This window comes from Helianthus annuus, chromosome 2 (genome assembly GCF_002127325.2).
Source record: "Helianthus annuus cultivar XRQ/B chromosome 2, HanXRQr2.0-SUNRISE, whole genome shotgun sequence".
NCBI classification, from domain to species: Eukaryota; Viridiplantae; Streptophyta; class Magnoliopsida; order Asterales; family Asteraceae; genus Helianthus; species Helianthus annuus.
In genome coordinates this window covers 38,702,138-38,721,326 of record NC_035434.2, presented here as the reverse complement: position 1 = coordinate 38,721,326, position 19,189 = coordinate 38,702,138, and the positions used below count along the sequence as shown (strand labels likewise).

Below are 19,189 nucleotides of genomic sequence, written 5' to 3'. Positions count from 1 at the left end.
AGTGAAGCAGCTTATGCGATCCGTGTGTGTGGCCCACGGTCTTGTGCGACCGAGTGGAACATGTGCGATCCGTTTAAACATCCGGGTTTTGTGCCATTCAGTTACAATCTATAATCAGATTCCTAATTTACCTCATCAATCAACACAATCCAAAATTCCATTCCAATTAATGATGGATCAAACCAAACCGTTTACTAGTAATTCATAAGAAGTCTAAACCAAGTCATAACATAAACACTAGCCAAAATCATTAGCATACATCCGTTTTATATCATATCACAGCCGATTACTAGTTGTTTGGTTCTAACCCTTGATCATGCAAATCCAAATCATAGAAACAATATTGAGTGATAATCATATGGTCGATTAAGAATCATTCGGTATACACACATCAAGAACAGTCCGATTCATAAACAGTTTAACAATCCGAATTACATAACATAATAACAGATTTATCATCTATTCGGCTCCTAATTGTAACATCCGATTTATAGTCAAGTGCACATGTGAGCCGGTTTTATCACAATCAATCATACAATACTCATCCAAATCACATCATGCAATACATAGAAATCATAACATCATCTAATAAGATCATGAAGTACTAACCGGTTAGAATCAAAGAGAGAGAGAGAGAGATCTTCGATTGCCTTGGATTGTTGCCGTCGAGTAGAGAGAGAGAGAGAGAAGCTAGGGTTTTGTGTGTTGTGATAGGTAAATTGTAACAAATGAGAGAATAAGTCCCTTAGGGTGTTTGTACGCATAAGAGGAATGGGCCGGCCCTTGCTTGGGCTGCCCTTGAACCGTGTGCGAGCAATGTGGCCCAACTTGGGCTTGTGCGATTGTTGTGTGTGTTGTGCGATCGGTTCTTGTAACATTCACATAATATAGCATACACATATAATGCACATAATAACACATCACAATGTCATAACATTCAATAAGTCCATCAAATTCACATGTTCACATACGTTACATACAACACAAAGACGGGTTTGAAGTACGAGTTGTCACATTATCCCCAACTAAAAAGAAATTTCGTCCCGAAATTTGGTATGCACTCACTGAGGAAGCTAGGTAAGTTCAACCGTTCACTGGTTTTTCCTGGGGTGTCACATCCTCCCCCCGTTGATCTGAATTTTGTCCCGAAATTCCGAAGTAGTAGCTTCAGCCTCAGTAGTGGTTGCATTGGTTCCGAATAACTGGGGGTACTTTTCTGTCATCCTGTCTTCGCGTTCCCAGGTGTACTCTGGACCACGTTTGGAGTTCCAACGAACTCGAACAAGAGGGATTCTCTTGTTTTTGAGGACCTTCACATCCCGGTCCGTGATTTCGACTGGTTCCTCGACGAACTGCAACCGCTCGTCGATAGTGAGTTCCTTAAAAGGAATGATGAGGGTTTCATCTGATAGGCACTTCTTTAAGTTCGACACATGAAAGACATTGTGAACTGCCCCGAGTTCAGCTGGTAGGTTCAATCTGTAGGCTACCTTGCCGATTTTCTCTACGATCTCGAATGGTCCGACATATCGCGGATTTAGTTTGCCCCGTTTGCCAAAACGAACCACACCCTTCCAGGGTGAGACTTTAAGCAAAACCCGGTCCCCGACCTGAAATTCCAAAGGCTTTCTACGCTTATCCGCGTAGGCTTTCTGACGGTCGCGTGCTGCCGCCATGCGTTGTCTTATTTGTGCAATCTTTTCTGTGGCGTCCACTACGATCTCTGGACCCGTAATCTGACTATCCCCCACCTCTGCCCAACAGAGAGGTGACCGGCATTTACGCCCGTACAATGCCTCGAATGGAGCGGCTTGGATGCTGGTGTGATAACTATTATTATATGAGAACTCCACCAAAGGGAGGTGCTTTTCCCAGCCGTTGCCGAAGTCGATAGCGCATGCCCGAAGCATGTCTTCAAGAGTTTGGATCGTTCACTCAGACTGCCCATCCGTCTGAGGATGATATGCTGTGCTCATGTCTAACCGTGAGCCGAAAGATTTGTGCATCGCTTGCCATAGTTCTGACGTGAATCGTGCATCCCGATCCGAAATGATTGAAGTGGGCACCCCGTGCCTCGAGACAACTTCCTTGAGATAGACATCTGCAAGAGTGGAGAACTTATCCGTTTCCTTTATAGCCAGGAAGTGTGCAGACTTGGTGAGTCGATCCACGATCACCCATATCGTATCGTTCCCACGCTGGGATCTAGGTAGGCCTGTAACGAAATCCATGGAAATTTCTTCCCATTTCCATTGCGGTATCTTAGGCTGCTGAAGTAGGCCAGCTGGTTTCTGATATTCAACCTTGACTCTCGCACAGGTCAAGCACTTGCCAACGTAAGTAGCGATGTGGGCTTTCATGCTAGGCCACCAATAAGTAGTTCTGATGTCGTGGTACATTTTATCCGACCCTGGGTGTACCGAGTAGCGAGACTTGTGTGCTTCGTCCATCACAAGTTCGCGTAGACCGCCATAAAGTGGGACCCAAATACGCCCCGTTACATAGTAGGCGCCGTCTGCCTTCTGTTCTAACCGCTGTCGTGAGCCGCGTAGGGCTTCTGCCTTAACGTTCTCTGGCTTCAATGCTTCTGCCTGAGCATCTCGTATCTGTGCAGGAAGGCTAGACTGAATCGTAAGCTGTAGCGCTCGCACGCGCCGAGGTAAAGTGTCTTTCCGACTGAGGGCATCAGCCACAACGTTGGCTTTGCCTGGATGGTACTTGATAGCGCATTCGTAGTCGTTCAGTAATTCGACCCATCGCCGTTGACGCATGTTCAAATCCTTTTGCTTAAGGATATGCTCGAGAATCCTGTGATCGGTGTAAATCGTGCACCTGGTACCGTACAGGTAGTGTCGCCATATCTTAAGCGCGAAAACAACAGCTCCCAGCTCTAAATCGTGCGTTGTGTAGTTCCGTTCGTGAATCTTAAGTTGGCGCGAAGCATAGGCAATAACCTTGTCGCGCTGCATTAACACACATCCAAGACCCTGAATGGATGCATCACAATAAACCACGAAGTCATCTGTGCCCTCTGGCAAGGAGAGGATAGGTGCACTGCAAAGTCTATCCTTTAAGTGCTGAAAAGCAGTTTCCTGTGGATCTCCCCAACGATAGGTGACACCCTTCTGTGTCAGTAGCGTAAGCGGCTGAGCAATCTTTGAGAAATCCTTGATAAACCGTCTGTAATAACCCGCCAAACCCAAGAATTGGCGTATTTCCGTTGGAGTACGTGGTGCAGGCCAGTTTCTGATCGAGTCTACCTTGGATGGATCGACATGGATCCCATCCTTGTTCACTACGTGGCCTAGAAAGTGGACTTCACGAAGCTAGAAGTCGCATTTCGAAAACTTAGCGTACAGCTGTTCCTTCCGAAGGAGTTCCAAAATAAGGCGTAGGTGCTGCTCGTGTTCCTCCTGACTCTTGGAGTAGATCAGGATGTCGTCGATGAAGACAATGACGAACTTGTCAAGATAGGGTTTGCACACCCTGTTCATAAGGTCCATAAATACGGCAGGCGCGTTCGTTAATCCGAACGGCATGACAAGAAACTCGTAGTGGCCATAACGAGTTCTGAATGCGGTCTTGGAGACGTCCTCCTCCCGGACTCTCAGCTGATGATAACCAGACCTCAGGTCTATCTTCGAATAGTAGCACGACCCTTGCAACTGGTCGAATAAGTCGTCTATGCGTGGAAGAGGATAACGGTTCTTCACCGTTACCTTGTTAAGTTCACGGTAGTCGATGCACATTCTGAACGTACCGTCCTTCTTTCTCACGAATAACACTGGAGCTCCCCATGGCGAAGAGCTTGGACGAATGAAGCCCTTTTCCAAGAGCTCTTGTAGCTGCTTTGACAATTCCTCCAATTCTGATGGAGCTAGACGATATGGTGCGCGAGCTATGGGTGCTGCTCCTGGAGCGAGCTCGATTTGAAATTCGACCTGACGGTGAGGCGGTAAGCCAGGTAAGTCTTCAGGAAACACCTGAGGGTAGTCACGTACAACTGGAATGTCTTCCAATTTCTTTTCCTTCACTGATGCATCCGAAACGAGTGCCAAGATTGCGGTGTGACCCTTCCGCAAACATTTCTGAGCCTTCAAGAAAGAGATGATGCCTACCACTGCACCACTCTTGTCTCCTTGAACTTCAAGAGGTTCTTGACCAGAACGGGGAATACGAATGATCTTCTCACTGCATAAGATCTCTGCCTGATGTTGGGATAACCAATCCATCCCAATAACGATATCAAAACTTCCCAAGACTATGGGAATAAGGTCGATGGAGAAAGTTTGACCGGCTAAGACAATACTACAACCCCTGACTATCTGCGTAGCTTCTAAACTCCTACCATTAGCCAGTTCTACGACATGTTTGGTGCTTAGAGGTGTTGATGTACGTTTTAATAATTTACTGGCTTTCATAGAAATATAACTTGTATCCGCACCCGAATCAAATAAAACAGTAACATATATATCGTCAAGGAGAAACTTACCCATAACCACATTGGGATCGTTCATTGCATCTCCTCGTCCTAACACGAAAGCTCGACCCCTTGCCTCGTTGCCATTGTTGTTGTTGTTTCCCCCGTTGTTGTTCCTGTTGCCCTGGTTATTGTTGTTGCGATTCTGGTTCTGGTTCAGTTGAGGACAGTCGCGTTTGAAATGACCTTCAGCCCCACACTGGAAACATCCCCGGTTTCCACGCTGTGGCTGCTGCTGCTGCTGCGGGTTCTGTGGAGCTGGTTGTTGCGGTTGCTGGTTCTGATTTGCAGGCCGTGGGCTCCTACAGTCTTTGGCCTCGTGACCCATCTTGAGACATCTTTGACAACGACCCTTGTTGCACTGGCCGCTGTGATGTCTGTTGCAGTTGTGACACTTGGGGTGAAACCCTTGATACCTTCTCTATCTATGACCACCAGAGGATTGCTGACTAGGACTCTGGTAGTGGTCAGTCTTTTGCTGCTGAGCTTGAGATTGAACTGTTGCTGAACCTTTGCTAGAATCCCCATCCCACTTTCTTTTGTTGTCACTGGGTGTAGTGGGAGTAGCGGCTGAAGTAGTAGCACCGATGCGTTTGGGCAACTTGTTTTGTTCCACCGCCTGATCCGTGAGGCGATGAGCAAGATGCTGGATATCCTGAATGTTGTCGAGGTTAGCCGATGTAACATGGCTCTGAATTTCTGAGGCTAGACCCTTGAGGTACAACTCGATGCGTTTGATGGGAGGGTCTACCATGGTAGGACACAAAATAGCCAGTTCGTTCGATCGCTTCGTGTAAGCTTCTATCTCTGACCCCGTCATCTTCAAATGATAAAACTCATTTTCCAGCTTGTGAATGTCGTCACGCGTGCAGTACTCACGCTTGATGAGTTCCTTGAAATCGTTCCAGGGTGTGGCGTTAGCAGCTGCCAACCCTAAGATCTGAACGTGGGCGTTCCACCACGTTAGTGCTATTCCTTCTAGCGTGCCAGTGGCGTATTTCACCCTGCGAGCCTCAGGGCATTCACACATCTCGAACACAGACTCGAGCTTTTCAAACCAGTGGAGGAGTCCAACCGCTCCTTCAGTGCCACTAAAGGTACTTGGACGACAGTCCATGAAGTTCTTGAAAGTGCAGACAGGTTGCTGCGCGTGTTGACCTATTGTGTATGAATAGGACGAAGTTAAATACGAGAGTTAATGCAGGATCTAAGGATCCTAGTGTGAGTCTATACTGCAGGGTATACTACCTGCTTGTGCGGCTGCAAGTGCCGCAGCAACTTGAGCTTGAACGAGAGCCTCTAGCTGGGCTTGTGTCATGTTAATTCGTCCAGACATGATCTTCATAGTAAAAGTAACGTAAGTGAGAGTGGTTCGCGAGTAGGGCGATGACAGAAAAGTGTAAGCACGTAGGTATTCTCATGTAATAAAGTCATGTGTATCTAAACGTAACGCGAGCAAAGTTCTAAGCAGTTCTAGCAAACAGGCAATAAACATAAACCTTATTACCTAGGATGTCGAGTCTTGCACGTGGAGCGAAGCGTCGTTGTGGATCGTTGAGAGCACTGTACTGGTTATAGTCTGGTTGTAATAAAAACGTTTCCCATATTAAAACCAAGTTCTCTATAACCAATGGCTCTGATACCAAACTGTCACACCCCCAAAATCCACGTGCGGAGTATCACCGCTTGGGAGCGTGACATGACCAGGATCAAGCCACCAATCATATTGAACATGTAAATATATATAGCAAAAGTTATCCAACAATACGAAAGGTGTTTATCAAAACCAACATAGTTAAGTATAGCGGAAGCATTAATGTAAAAACCCAATCATAAGTATTAATGTATGAAATGACATAAGTAATCACGATCCATTTGCCCACAACGACCTGCTCCTCCTTGTGCAAGCTCCATAAGTACCTAAGGTCCTGCAAGGCATGCAGCAAATAATCAACAACTAGTTGAGCGAGTTCACAGAAAGTAAGTTCGTATTAATAATGCGTATGTTCATCTAGTGGGGGCTTCCCATTCAAGTATATACTACTGGTGAGGGATTCTCACATTTATCCTTTATAATGGGGGCTTCCCATTTTGGTACCTACTAGACTAATTGCAACCATGTGTTCTTCTTAATCCGAGAACAGGAATACGTACTAGGTCACGCAGGATTTACGTGAGTGCCCTTCCCCGAGGACAGTGGTACGCGTGGGGTTTACGCAGGATTTACGTAAGTGTCCTTCCGACCCGAAAGACAGTAGTGGGTATTAGGTTACGCAGGATTTACGTAAGTGTCCTCCCGACCAGGGAGACAATGGTAGATACTAGTTTACGTAGGTTTTACGTAAGTGTCCTGACTATCCTGAGGACGATGGTCTATAGTCTAGTAATTGCGTAAGCACGAGTAGTCATTCCATATCAAACATTCCAACCCAATTCCCACCCCGGGAATCCCATGCCTTGGCTGTGTGAACTCACCTTGGTTTGCTCGACAGATACACAAAGAGGGTTTCTTGAACTAAAGGTGGTCAACCACGCCCTAACAGGGTTACCACACAAGTCAGGATTTGACTTCAAGTAATGCACACAGGTTTACACATAACTAACAGGTTTCAGGCACGTATAGATCATGGCAACACTTTAACAGTCAAGCTATACAAGTTACAGTCACAACATAACTAACTTGTACGATTTAAATAAGTCCAATAGTATTCGGCCCAACATATTAAACACATAACAGTCTTGTGCGATCCAAGCTGATTTGTGTGATCAGCTTGGGTTGTGCGATGTATCAACTACCCGGCCCACAGCTTAGAAGCCCAACAGAACAATATATAGCCCTATTAACAAATAAACAACGATCCGGAGTGGTCCAGTTCGTCTTGTGCGATCAGTGTGGGCTTGTACGACTGGACCAGCTTGTGTGATCCGACAACCTTGTGCGGCTGGAGACCCTTGTGCGACCGGGGTCTCTTGTGCGACCCGGACCGTTGTGCGATTGGGATTGAGATTGGGCCTAAGGCCCAACAGTGAAGCAGCTTATGCGATCCGTGTGTGTGGCCCACGGTCTTGTGCAACCGAGTGGAACATGTGCGATCCGTTTAAACATCCGGGTTTTGTGCCATTCAGTTACAATCTATAATCAGTTTCCTAATTTACCTCATCAATCAACATAATCCAAAATTCCATTCCAATTAATGATCGATCAAACCAAACCGTTTACTAGTAATTCATAAGAACTCTAAACCAAGTCATAACATAAACACTAGCCAAAATCATTAGCATACATCCGTTTTATATCATATCACAGCCGATTACTAGTTGTTTGGTTCTAACCCTTGATCATGCAAATCCAAATCATAGAAACAATATTGAGTGATAATCATATGGTCGATTAAGAATCATTCGGTATACACACATCAAGAACAGTCCGATTCATAAACAGTTTAACAATCCGAATTACATAACATAATAACAGATTTATCATCTATTCGGCTCCTAATTGTAACATCCGATTTATAGTCAAGTGCACATGTGAGCCGGTTTTATCACAGTCAATCATACAATACTCATCCAAATCACATCATGCAATACATAGAAATCATAACATCATCTAATAAGATCATGAAGTACTAACCGGTTAGAATCAAAGAGAGAGAGAGAGAGAGAGATCTTCGATTGCCTTGGATTGTTGCCGTCGAGTAGAGAGAGAGAGAGAGAAGCTAGGGTTTTGTGTGTTGTGATAGGTAAATTGTAACAAATGAGAGAATAAGTCCCTTAGGGTGTTTGTACGCATAAGAGGAATGGGCCGGCCCTTGCTTGGGCTGCCCTTGAACCGTGTGCGAGCAATGTGGCCCAACTTGGGCTTGTGCGATTGTTGTGTGTGTTGTGCGATCGGTTCTTGTAACATTCACATAATATAGCATACACACATAATGCACATAATAACACATCACAATGTCATAACATTCAATAAGTCCATCAAATTCACATGTTCACATACGTTACATACAACACAAAGACGGGTTTGAAGTACGAGTTGTCACATTGTTGTCCTACGTGGTCGGGGTGTGACATCCCTATTTCTTCAAGACATGTTTCTAACATACATTTGATAGCCTCATGCGTCCATTGTTGTCGACCATCATTAGTTTCCATCTAAAATTCAATCACAAACAACTTACAATCGCAGCCATAAAAAACGCAGCCATAATTTACAAAAAACGCAGCCATAAATTACAAAAAATAAACACAACCATAATTACAAAAAAAACGCAGCCACATGTAGGAAAAACGCAGCCATAATTCAGTCAAGCAAGTCAACACAAAAGAGGTATGCTATGCCTTTTATTTGGTTCTATAATAACATGGTTCTATCATAAGCTGGATGTAATGATACTATTTATAATTATGGCTGTACAAGGAAAAGGAAGTCTGATTCAAGCATGTATTGTTTGAATGGTGAACATACAACACCAATCCACACTAATCGGAACATGTAGAAACAAGTATGTACTGTACAAAAACGATTCAAACCGAAACCCTAACCCTAGAAAACCGCAAACAATCAGAATAATAAATGATTAGATAGATGATGAGACGAACCTGTGGAAGAAGATGGTGGGAGGCGGTGACCTGTGGCGGCAGGAGGAGAAGTTGAGTCGTCTGGGAGCGTGTCTGGGAGCGATATGTGAAGAAGATCTGATGATTTGTGAAGAGGTTAGATATTTGTTTTTTTTAAGCTAATAAAAGCTCCTTTCAGATCTTCTTTTTTTAAAAAAACAAACGGTCTTTAAGCCCTTATGACTGCCCGCCCGCAGACATAAGCTCCTTGAAGACATGTTAAGCAAAAACAAACGGCCCCTAAATAAGCTTATTTTTAGGTTTGAGGTCGGCTTGTAAACAAGTTTAAATAAGCTCGGCTTGACTCGTTTACACTAAGGCTCGACTAGCCTAACGAGCTTCACATGCGAGGCTCGAACTCGGGCTCGATAAACAAACGAGCTTTATTTTAGGCTCAAGCTCGGCTCGGGCTCGATAAGGCTTGACTCGTTTCGAGCTTTTTCTCAAGCCGATCTCGAGTTGCTCGCGAGCCGCTCGGCTCGTTTGCACTCCTAGGTTTCATGTTTCTTTGCTTTTCTTGTTAAACCCATGTCTAGTGAACTTGTTTGGCAAATTCTTCTGTTTTAAAGATGATTCTAGGCTAAATACTTTATTACTAGCTAGGTTTAACGTTGAATATGTGTTGATGAATTGGTTTTCTTTTGGTTTTTGGTAAAGACTTAGATGGATTAATACTTTAGTAACGGGTCTTGTTCATAAATTTAGATGTTATGCATGCTTTTTATTGATTTAAACTCGTTCATAGTTCCACTTGTGTTTTGTGATGGTCTGTCATGTATGAATGCTTGTTAGGTCGCCTCTTGTGTGTTTGCGATTAGTTTACGGTTAATTGCCAGAGATTTCTGTAGGAACTGTGATTGAGGTTTTAGAAGTTTTAAGTGTTCTACCTAGTCTAATAGCTGTGAGGTGAGGATTAGTTAAGTTTGTCTTCGTCACTAGATGGTTTAGGTGTTGATTGCGTGTGAGTGGATCTTCCTTAATTGTCTTATGACAGTTGCCTACTTAAGTCTGATGAATTGTTCTTATATTACCCCTCTACACTTTAGAGTGCATTGAGATTATCGTGTTGTGAGGTAGACTGTTTTTAGGGTACTTTAGTATTGTTGGATTCGTTGTGAGGCTATTTGACTAACCGGTGAGATTAATAGCTTTTAGGGTTCTCTTAGTTTCCATACTTGAGAAGGGTCGAGAATACTTTAGCATATCGTTTTAGTTTAGTATCATAGATCCCAATTCCATCTAGTTACCAATACCGTTAGAAAACCATGCTTTACGAATAGGATTCCAAACCTAGGTAGTGTTTTTACCATCATCTGATATTGGGTTATTGGATTTTATCAGTGTTGTTCGTGTCTTAATCAGTTTTAGTTAATCTTTAATTAATTACAATTGGGTTATTGGATTTTATCACCCCCAACTATCGGCCTTTGGCCGTTGCCACCCCTAACTAACACTTTGACACCCGGCACCTCCAACTTGATTTTTAGTTTGTGCTGGCACCACTCTGTTAACTCTTTACTAACTGAGTTTGTTTCTGGTCCTACGTGGCACATACTTGATTATGTGGACACGATTATGTGGTAATTACGTGGCATTATATCCCTATATAAAAAAAGTATTTCTCATAACCCTAATCTAAAAATAACGATGAACACAGAGTATAGACACTCCCACAACCATCACCACCTCCATCTCCTGCAAACACCACTTCCTCCTGCCACCACCGGCAGTCGCCTCCGGCCCGGACGCACCTTCTAGGGCATAAACTCCGGCCCGCTAAGATCTAAAGAGTTAAGAAGTCTACTACACTGAGAAATCACTTCCTCCTGCCACCACCGGCAGTCGCCTCTGGCCCGGACACACCTTCCAGCAGCAAACGATTCAAGTGTATAAACAGTTAACAAAGTTGAAGAAATAGATCTGAAATCATAGCTTAGGTCAATACCGGTGAGATTTATAGCAGAAACCGTTGAGTTTGGGGGAGTAAGTCTAGAAGTTGGGCCACATCTGGGACAGAATTAATTTGGGGAAACCGTTAACAATTGATTCAGAAACTAATTGTAAGTCAGTGATTGTGATATTATCGAGATGTGTACGGAATAGTTGTAGGGTTTTGAACGAGTGGCGACCGAGTGGGATTTTGTGGGAATTGAAGAGATGAGGGTTTGATGAGAAGTTGGGGACATGAGGAATGGGTTGAGTAGGGCGGTTGTGTAGTATTGTGCTAGCCGGATTATGTCGTCCGGTGAGAGAAACGGTGGTGTGTCACGGTGGTTTGTGGTGGTCATGACAGTAATTGGAGTTTGGTTTGTGGCGGTCATAACTGAATAAGGATGGGGTAAGATATTCTTATGAGCAATGCATGGTTTTTATATAGGGATATAATGCCACGTAATTGCCACATAATCGTGTCCACGTAATCAAGTATGTGCCACGTAGGACTAGAAACAAACTCAGTTAGTAAAGAGTTAACAGAGTGGTGCCAACACAAACTAAAAGTCAAGTTGGAGGTGTCGGGTGTCAAAGTGTTAGTTGGGGGTGGCAACGGCCAATGGCCGATAGTTGGGGGTGATAAAATCCAATAACCCATTACAATTAGGTCGTTAGAAAACCCCTCTCAAAATATAAAAAAAAAAAAAAACAATTAAGCCGAGTCCGTTTAGACAAGTAATTGAGTCTAATTAACGTAATCAATATAGTCTAATGCGTTCGATACTCGGACTTCTTAGACTGTACTTCATTGATTAGTACACCTGCATGTGTGGTTTAGGACTATAAAGTTTTAGGTTATAAATTTAAAACTTAGAATGTATAGTTTAGAGGTAATTAGTTGGTTTTAGTTAAATAACTTTGAGCACATCAATATTAGACCACCTGTAGTGGCACCATTTGGGGCGTTTTTTGTGCCCGAAAACGCCAAATCACGTCGGGGATCCACCCCCTGGGCGTGTTTGGCTTGTTTTTTTGTTTTCGCGTGATTCAAATCACGCTTTGAACATTTTGAGTTGGCCAATAACATTTCATCTTTCTTTTTTAGTACAATAGCTTTTTTGTTGGTTTTTTTATTTTTATTTAATTCTTTACACCCTTTTAACATGATGTGCACATCCCCACTACACGCATTTTAGAAAAATGCCCAATAATGCCACTTCCTGACTGTACTACCACATGACGGAAAATGCCCAAAAATGAGGGCATTATTCACCCTTACCACTACGCATGATCTTGATGTGCGAGCAGAATGTGTAAAAAAGGAACTGGCACATAAACATATTTTTTTAACATGATTGTTTTCGCGTACTTTTATAAATTTAGACTCTCTACGAATATCAAAAGGGCATGTAAATCTTTTTTTTACTTTTACCTTTCTTTCAAAATTGCCTTTCAAATAAAATTTAATTATTTTTTTGTACAAATAAGTAAATATAATTAATAAATTTGTAAATAACTGATGATTAACTATATCTAAACATTAAATATCAAAATGCATATTTCTTTCAGAAGGGATATATACATCCATAGACAATATTGCATCCTAACAAATTTGTATTAATATTATTTTCATTTTAGTGAGACATTGCGACCATTGCCAAGATTAGTAGGACGATCTTGATATCAAAGTCAAAATCGGTTAAATAAAAAACGTGATCACTACTATATTAGTCATAAGTTGTGACAATGATCTCTACTGACATAGAGAGACGATTTTGCGGTCACAATTGTTGTATTATAGTAGGAAAGAATTGTTGAACTACCTACACGAGCTAGAAATTGGCGCACTGTCCAGACTGGCGGCGCGCTCAAGCGTTGCACGTAGTCTGCATGTCCAAACCTGTTGCGCATTCTTATTTGCCGCACTACAACGAGCTGCTTGCCCCGCATCCACTATCATCAGTGTAGTCAGACCAATCACACAACCAACATTTGCGCACCTTATATTTGGACCATACGCAAGTTGCATTTAGCCCACCTATCGGGCTTACCCTATATTGGACCATACGCAAGTTGCAAAACGCCACATTACGCCCACAACGTGTGCAAGTGCGAGTTTAGAGTGTTTGGCATCCTTGGGTTCCCCGTTTATATAGATCTCAAAAGTTTTGTCCCTACTTCTATGTGGGACAAGTTCTCATTGTTTCCCTTTGTAATTTTCGCAGCTTTCTCAGTTTCAACACCCAACTTTAAGTATCGATATATCTCATCCATTTCAACTCTATTTTGTCACGTTTTGAAACTCTGGCATTATAAAGCACAACCCAAAAGGTAATACTTATACTAATATTAGTTAGATATAAATATATGTATCCAAACTAGAAAAAAAAAAGAAAACATTTTTCTATATTGTTGAAAAGCTCAGTTTTTCACAGGTTTGTAGTGAAGAAAACCCATTATTTTATCATCGATGAGAGGATGAAGATGAATTTGTTAACATTCATCCAAACACTATATACCTAATGTCATCTTTCTTCAATTACCATTAATATTTTACTTTTATATACATATTGAAAGAAATTATAAAAACTATTTTAAAAATAAAAATAACATATTTACATCTTCTAGGGTGTATTAGTCTAGGATGCCATGATATTTTACGCCATGTCCAACGTTACCTAGTCTATTCTTCAAGTCGATCGTGAGATCACTAGTGAAAAACTTAACCTTGTGATCGATGTCCATCATGGGCATCTCCTCGATTTCTCTTGCAACATAATTGCCCTCTAAATCTCAACAAACGTTTTCTTCACAAGTGTAAAAACCCTAACTTCTAAACATAAATGTCTCTCAATCTTTGGTTCTGTTAGTGAATTTTCTAGCTACCAATGTGGCATTGGTGTACATCAACTTTAAAGAGAAGATTAAAGATGGAGGAGAACGTTCAAAGAAAACCTAAACACTCTCTGTTTTTTAAAGATCAACAAAACATATTATATACCATTTGGGCCGGCATATTGCCTAAAAACCCACCTCCAAGACTATACATACACACCCCTATGTTATAGACACCAAACCAATGGATATAAAACAGACCTGCACATACCAAAACATATCAGTCCACATCCAAAGACCTCCATTTTTCCCGGTTAATCGTCAAACCTTTTGCTCTCGATCTCACCCACAAGAAACCAAGTCCTTTGACCTCCTCAATGATTTGCGGTAGAGACGTATGTTTTTGATTAAAAATCAGTTCATTCCGGGCCTTCCATAAGCACCACATTGTGATGAGAATTACCGCATGAATCACCTTTGCTTTCTTTTTTGAAAACCCCATATGCTTATGCAGTATGAACAAATCCGGTGTGTCGAAAGCAAAAAAGACTGGAAACTTTCCCCATTGAGTGATGATCTGCCATGTTTCTTGTGCCACCTTACATGAGACAAAAATGTGTTCCGTAGTTTCGCGAGCCATCCCACACGACGGACATAAAACCGAAGACAATCGAATATTTCTTTTTCTAAAGCTACCAGTGTTGGCAACCGATCTAGCCACGCCCTCCACCCAAAAATCCCCACTTTTTTTGGAACCCAGTTATTCCACCCATAGACTTCAGCCTCAGCATCTATCTCTTGTTCTTGTAGCCTTTTTTTTTTGATACTTTTTACTGAGAAACCCTCCACTCCATCTAGCCCCCAATTCCACCTATCATCAGTTGAGGACAAAGAAACCTTACTGCAACAAGACTCTAGTTGAAGGAGTTCGTGTGCCTCTAGTACTGTTTCTGGCGCTTTTTTCCACTCCCACACAAAACCAGTACCATTTGCTCCACTAATTATCTTGTCCAAAACAGAACAAAACTTATTTTTTTCCAGCCGAAACAAGGCTGTAAATTTTTCTTTCAGCGGCCCCGATCTGATCCACCAGTCAGCCCAGAACTGGATGGATTTCAGGGCCGGTTATAAGGGTGTTCAGAGTGTGCTTGAGAACAGGGCCCAAATAATTAAAGGGCCCAAATTTTTTTATGTTTTCTTTATATATATTAGCCCAATTTTTTTACAGGCCCCAAACTTTGTCAAAACCTGATTATAGGCCCAAACCTGCAGGGAAATCAAAATTCGCGTGCGACTGTGCGAGGATTTCTGGTCAAAGATTCAAAGACCAAAGTCATCGATCAAAGTTCAAACGCTGCAGCAGGATTTCTGAATTCTGATCAGAGTCATCAAACGCCGCTGCAGTGCTGCACCTGCCCTGCGAATCGCGATTCAGGTATTTGAATGTTTTATGTTTGTTATCTTTTGAGTTTTGTTTGTCGATAAGTCGATTGATGTTACATCCGCAGGTTCCCAGTTTGTTAATTTATTGTTTGTCGAAATTGAAATAACATTCAGATTATTTATTTGTTTGTCGAAAATTGAAAAACATTCAGATTAAGTGATTAACGAATAACGAACATTGAAATAACATTCAGGTTAATGATGTTACTGTTCAACAGATTTCACTTTCAGATTCAGATAATCAGATTTTAGAATTCAGTAACTGTTGTTTCGAGTCTGATTTCTAGTTTAAATGTTTAATGTTGTTTATTTAGATAATTAGATTGATTAAACGGTTATGAATAATGAATGATTGAATGATTTCTAGTTTACTGTTATGAATAATGAATGATTGAATGATTTCTAGTTTACTGTTGTTTATGTAGAAATTATGCCTCCCGTTCCTAAATACAAACACCTATCCGGCCATCAAAAACGTAAGAGGAAGAAGCTAGAGGAAGAGAAAAGAAAGGCGGACGAAGTAAAACAAAACCGAATACACAAGTTTTTTCAAAAGAAACTCAAAGTTCTAGTTCTAACTTGGGTGATGATAATGTGGGTGAAGACAATGTTAATGCTACCGTAGATGAAGAAGCTAATGTGGGCAAAGACAATATGAACGTAGATGTAGACAACATGAACGTAGGTGAAGATAATGTTAATCCCGTTCCGGATATTGATATTTTTGATCCTAGAAATTGGGGTGGGCTTAGTAATGACATGATTAAAGAGTTGGTTATGAAAGGTCCAAAAAGAGATAGGGATGTTGTTAAGGGCCCCGTGGATAAATTTGGTAGACATTTTTCTAATACCATGTACACCAGAATTCTATCAAATAGGGAGACGTGCGATAGAGAATGGCTAGTGTATTCGAAAAAACTTGACAAACTCTATTGTTTTTGTTGTAAAGTTTTTAGAACGGGGCATCCGAAAGGTGGGTTGGATGATGAAGGTTATAACGATTGGATACATGCCAGTGGTAGACTTAAACAACATGAAGTTGGTTTAGAACATTTCAAGAATATGAATGAATGGTTTGAATTGCACCAACGGTTGAAATGCAATGAAACAATTGACAAATCGGCATATGAGCAATTTAGAAAAGAAAAAGATTATTGGAAACAAGTCATCTTAAGGATTGTTGCACTTGTGAAGTTTCTTGCAAAATATGGCTTAGCGTTTCGTGGGTCAAATGAGAAGTTGTATCAAAAAGGCAATGGAAACTTTTTGGGTTTGGTTGAGATGTTGGAAGAGTTTGACCCGATTATGAAAGAACATGTGCGCCGAGTTTTGAATGATGAGTGCCATGTACACTTTCTTAGCCACAATATTCAAAATGAGTTGATACAATTATTAGGGGATAAAGTTAGAACCGAAATCATCAAGAAGGTTAAGCAAGCAAAGTATTACTCCATCATCCTCGATTGCACGCCTGATACAAGTCACCAAGAGCAAATGTCCATAATTGTGAGGTATGTGAATTTTAACTCTAGTTCCGTGACCATTGAGGAATCCTTTTTAGGTTTTTTGGTTGTTGATGATACCACGGGTTTAGGACTTTTTGAAGTAACATGTAAGGAATTAGAGTCGCTAGATCTTGATATTGGTGATATGCGTGGTCAAGGCTACGATAATGGGGCAAACATGAGAGGAAAAAACAAAGGAGTTCAAACTAGATTTTTTAGAAAAAAAAAATCCTAGAGCTTTCTATAGTGCTTGTGGTTGTCATAGTCGAAATCTAGCATTGTGTGACATGGCTAACACAATTACTAAGTCTAAGGATTTTTTTGGAACAATACAACGGTTATATACTATCTTTGCCCATTCTATTAATAGGTGGCAAATTTTGAAAGACAATGTTAAAGGATTAACTCTTAAATCATTGTCTACGACTCGTTGGGAAAGTCGTATAGATAGTATTAAGCCTATAAGAACTCAACTTGGAGATGTAAGAAAGGCTTTGCGAGAAGTTAGGGGGACGGATAGAGATGCTAGAATCATAAGTGAAGCTAAATCATTAGAAGAGTATGAACTTGGTGATTTTGAATTTTTGGCACAAATTGTAATTTGGTTTGAATTATTATCAAAGGTGAATATGGTGAACAAACGGTTGCAAGCAAAAGATGTTGTCCATGATGTTGCTATTGATGAAGTAGACAAATTAATTAAATTCTTTAAGAATTATAGAGAAGTGGGGTTCTCTAAGGCACTTGATGAAGCTAGAGAAATTGCAAATGAAATAGGTGTAAATGCGGAATTTCGTCAAGAACGTGTGATATATAGGAAAAAACAATTTGATGAATCGTCAAGTGTAGAAGAAGTAACATTTTCACCCGAGGAGGATTTTAGAGTAAATTATTTTTTAAGTATTGTTGATCAAGCTATTTTTTCACTTGAAACAAGATTTGAACAATACCAAAAATTCGAAAAAATATTTGGGTTTTTGTTTCCTAAAAAGTTGAAGACTCTTGATGAAGCCAAGCTTAAGGAGTGTTGTTATCGCCTTAAAGATGCATTGAAGTATGAAGGAGAATCGGATATTGATGCTAAAGAATTGTATACGGAGTTGAAGTTGATTACTACATTTTTACCGAGACACATTGACAACCCTTTTGACGTTTTAGACTATATCTTCCAACGCAGTACTACTTATCCTTATGCTATAAATGCATATAAAGTGTTGTTGACATTCCGGTAACCGTTGCATCAGCGGAAAGAAGTTTCTCAAAGTTGAAGTTGTTGAAGACCTATTTACGTTCTACAATGTCACAAGAAAGGCTAAACGGGTTGGCAACAATATCTATTGAAAGTGAAATATTAGATACTATGGATTACAAGGAGTTGATCGAGAGCTTTGCTTCAAAAAACGCTAGGAGAACCACACTGTTTGCTTAGCAAGTAAGTTCGATACTTTGATCATTTTTGCTATACTATTTTTGTTAATTTGTTTTCTCTATTTCATAACAATTATCGTAGTATTATGAATTTTTAATTATATAATTGAATGATTGATGAGTTTATGTTATATGAAGATTTGCGAATAGGGCCCAAATTTTTTATCTCGAACAGGGCCAAAAAAAATTTTGGGATTTTCGGAGACGACCCTGATGGATTTCCCACTCCCGATTACACCTGTCATACAGTCTTTAAGGTTAATACCCCTCCTAGATAAAGAATCATTTATTTTATAAATCAGTTTCCAAGGCCCCGTGTATGTGAGTTTTGCAGGAATGAAGTTCCACATTCTAGACGATTGATGGATATCCCAAATCACGTTTCTCCATAGCACGTCCCTTTCCACTTTAAATCTCCACCACCATTTAGCAAGCATTGCTAAATTTGCGTCTCGCAATGACCCCAATCCCACACCGCCCCCCTCAATAGGACCGATGACCTTTTGCCAAGCGACCCAGTTCATCTTCGCTTTTTCTTCCGACCCTCCCCAGAAAAACACCCGCCTTATTCTATCTAGTGCATTGATAATACTTTCTGGTGCTTTATACAGAGTAAAATAGTAAGTGGGTAACGCATTTAGTACCGACTTTATTAAGGTCACTCTTCTCCCCAACTGATAATGTCTTCGTCTTCCAAATCGATAAACGGTTTTGGAAAGTTTGTAACACGGATTTCCAAGACTTCACTAGGTTTATGTTTGCACCAATTTGTAATCCGAGGTGTTTAAAAGGTATACGTCCAGCCTTACACCTAAAGACATTTGCCATTTCTCCAACCTCGTCACTACCCACACCTACGCCAAAAATAGTACACTTCGCCAAATTTATTTTCAGCCCCGAAACTAGGTAAAAGCATCTTAGGATTTCTGACCATATTTAATGCATT

At 41.1% G+C, this 19,189-nt stretch overlaps 2 protein-coding genes across 2 annotated transcripts; one reads left to right on the top strand and one right to left on the bottom strand.

The window, feature by feature from the left end:
- Nucleotides 1–14,147: 14,147 nt before the first annotated feature.
- LOC118484763 lies at nt 14,148–14,507 on the bottom strand. The gene has a single exon (XM_035980740.1). The coding sequence runs from the start codon at nt 14,505–14,507 to the stop codon at nt 14,148–14,150; it is 360 nt and encodes a 119-aa protein (XP_035836633.1).
- Nucleotides 14,508–15,964: 1,457 nt separating this feature from the next.
- Nucleotides 15,965–18,244, top strand: LOC118484762. Its single transcript, XM_035980737.1, has 3 exons — nt 15,965–16,821; nt 17,186–17,920; nt 18,028–18,244. Exons 1-3 carry the CDS (start codon nt 15,965–15,967, stop codon nt 18,242–18,244), a joined length of 1,809 nt encoding a protein of 602 aa, XP_035836630.1.
- The last annotated feature ends 945 nt before the right edge of the window (nt 18,245–19,189 follow it).

Coding starts and splice junctions, on each gene's coding strand:
- LOC118484762 (XM_035980737.1), top strand. CDS start 15,965: ATGAACGTAGATGTAGACAACATGAACGTAGGTGAAGATAATGTTAAT. Junction 16,822..17,185: donor CAAATGTCCATAATTGTGAG/GTATGTGAATTT, acceptor TTCTATTAATAG/GTGGCAAATTTTGAAAGACA. Junction 17,921..18,027: donor GAATTGTATACGGAGTTGAA/GTTGATTACTAC, acceptor ATGCATATAAAG/TGTTGTTGACATTCCGGTAA.
- LOC118484763 (XM_035980740.1), bottom strand. CDS start 14,507: ATGGCTCGCGAAACTACGGAACACATTTTTGTCTCATGTAAGGTGGCA.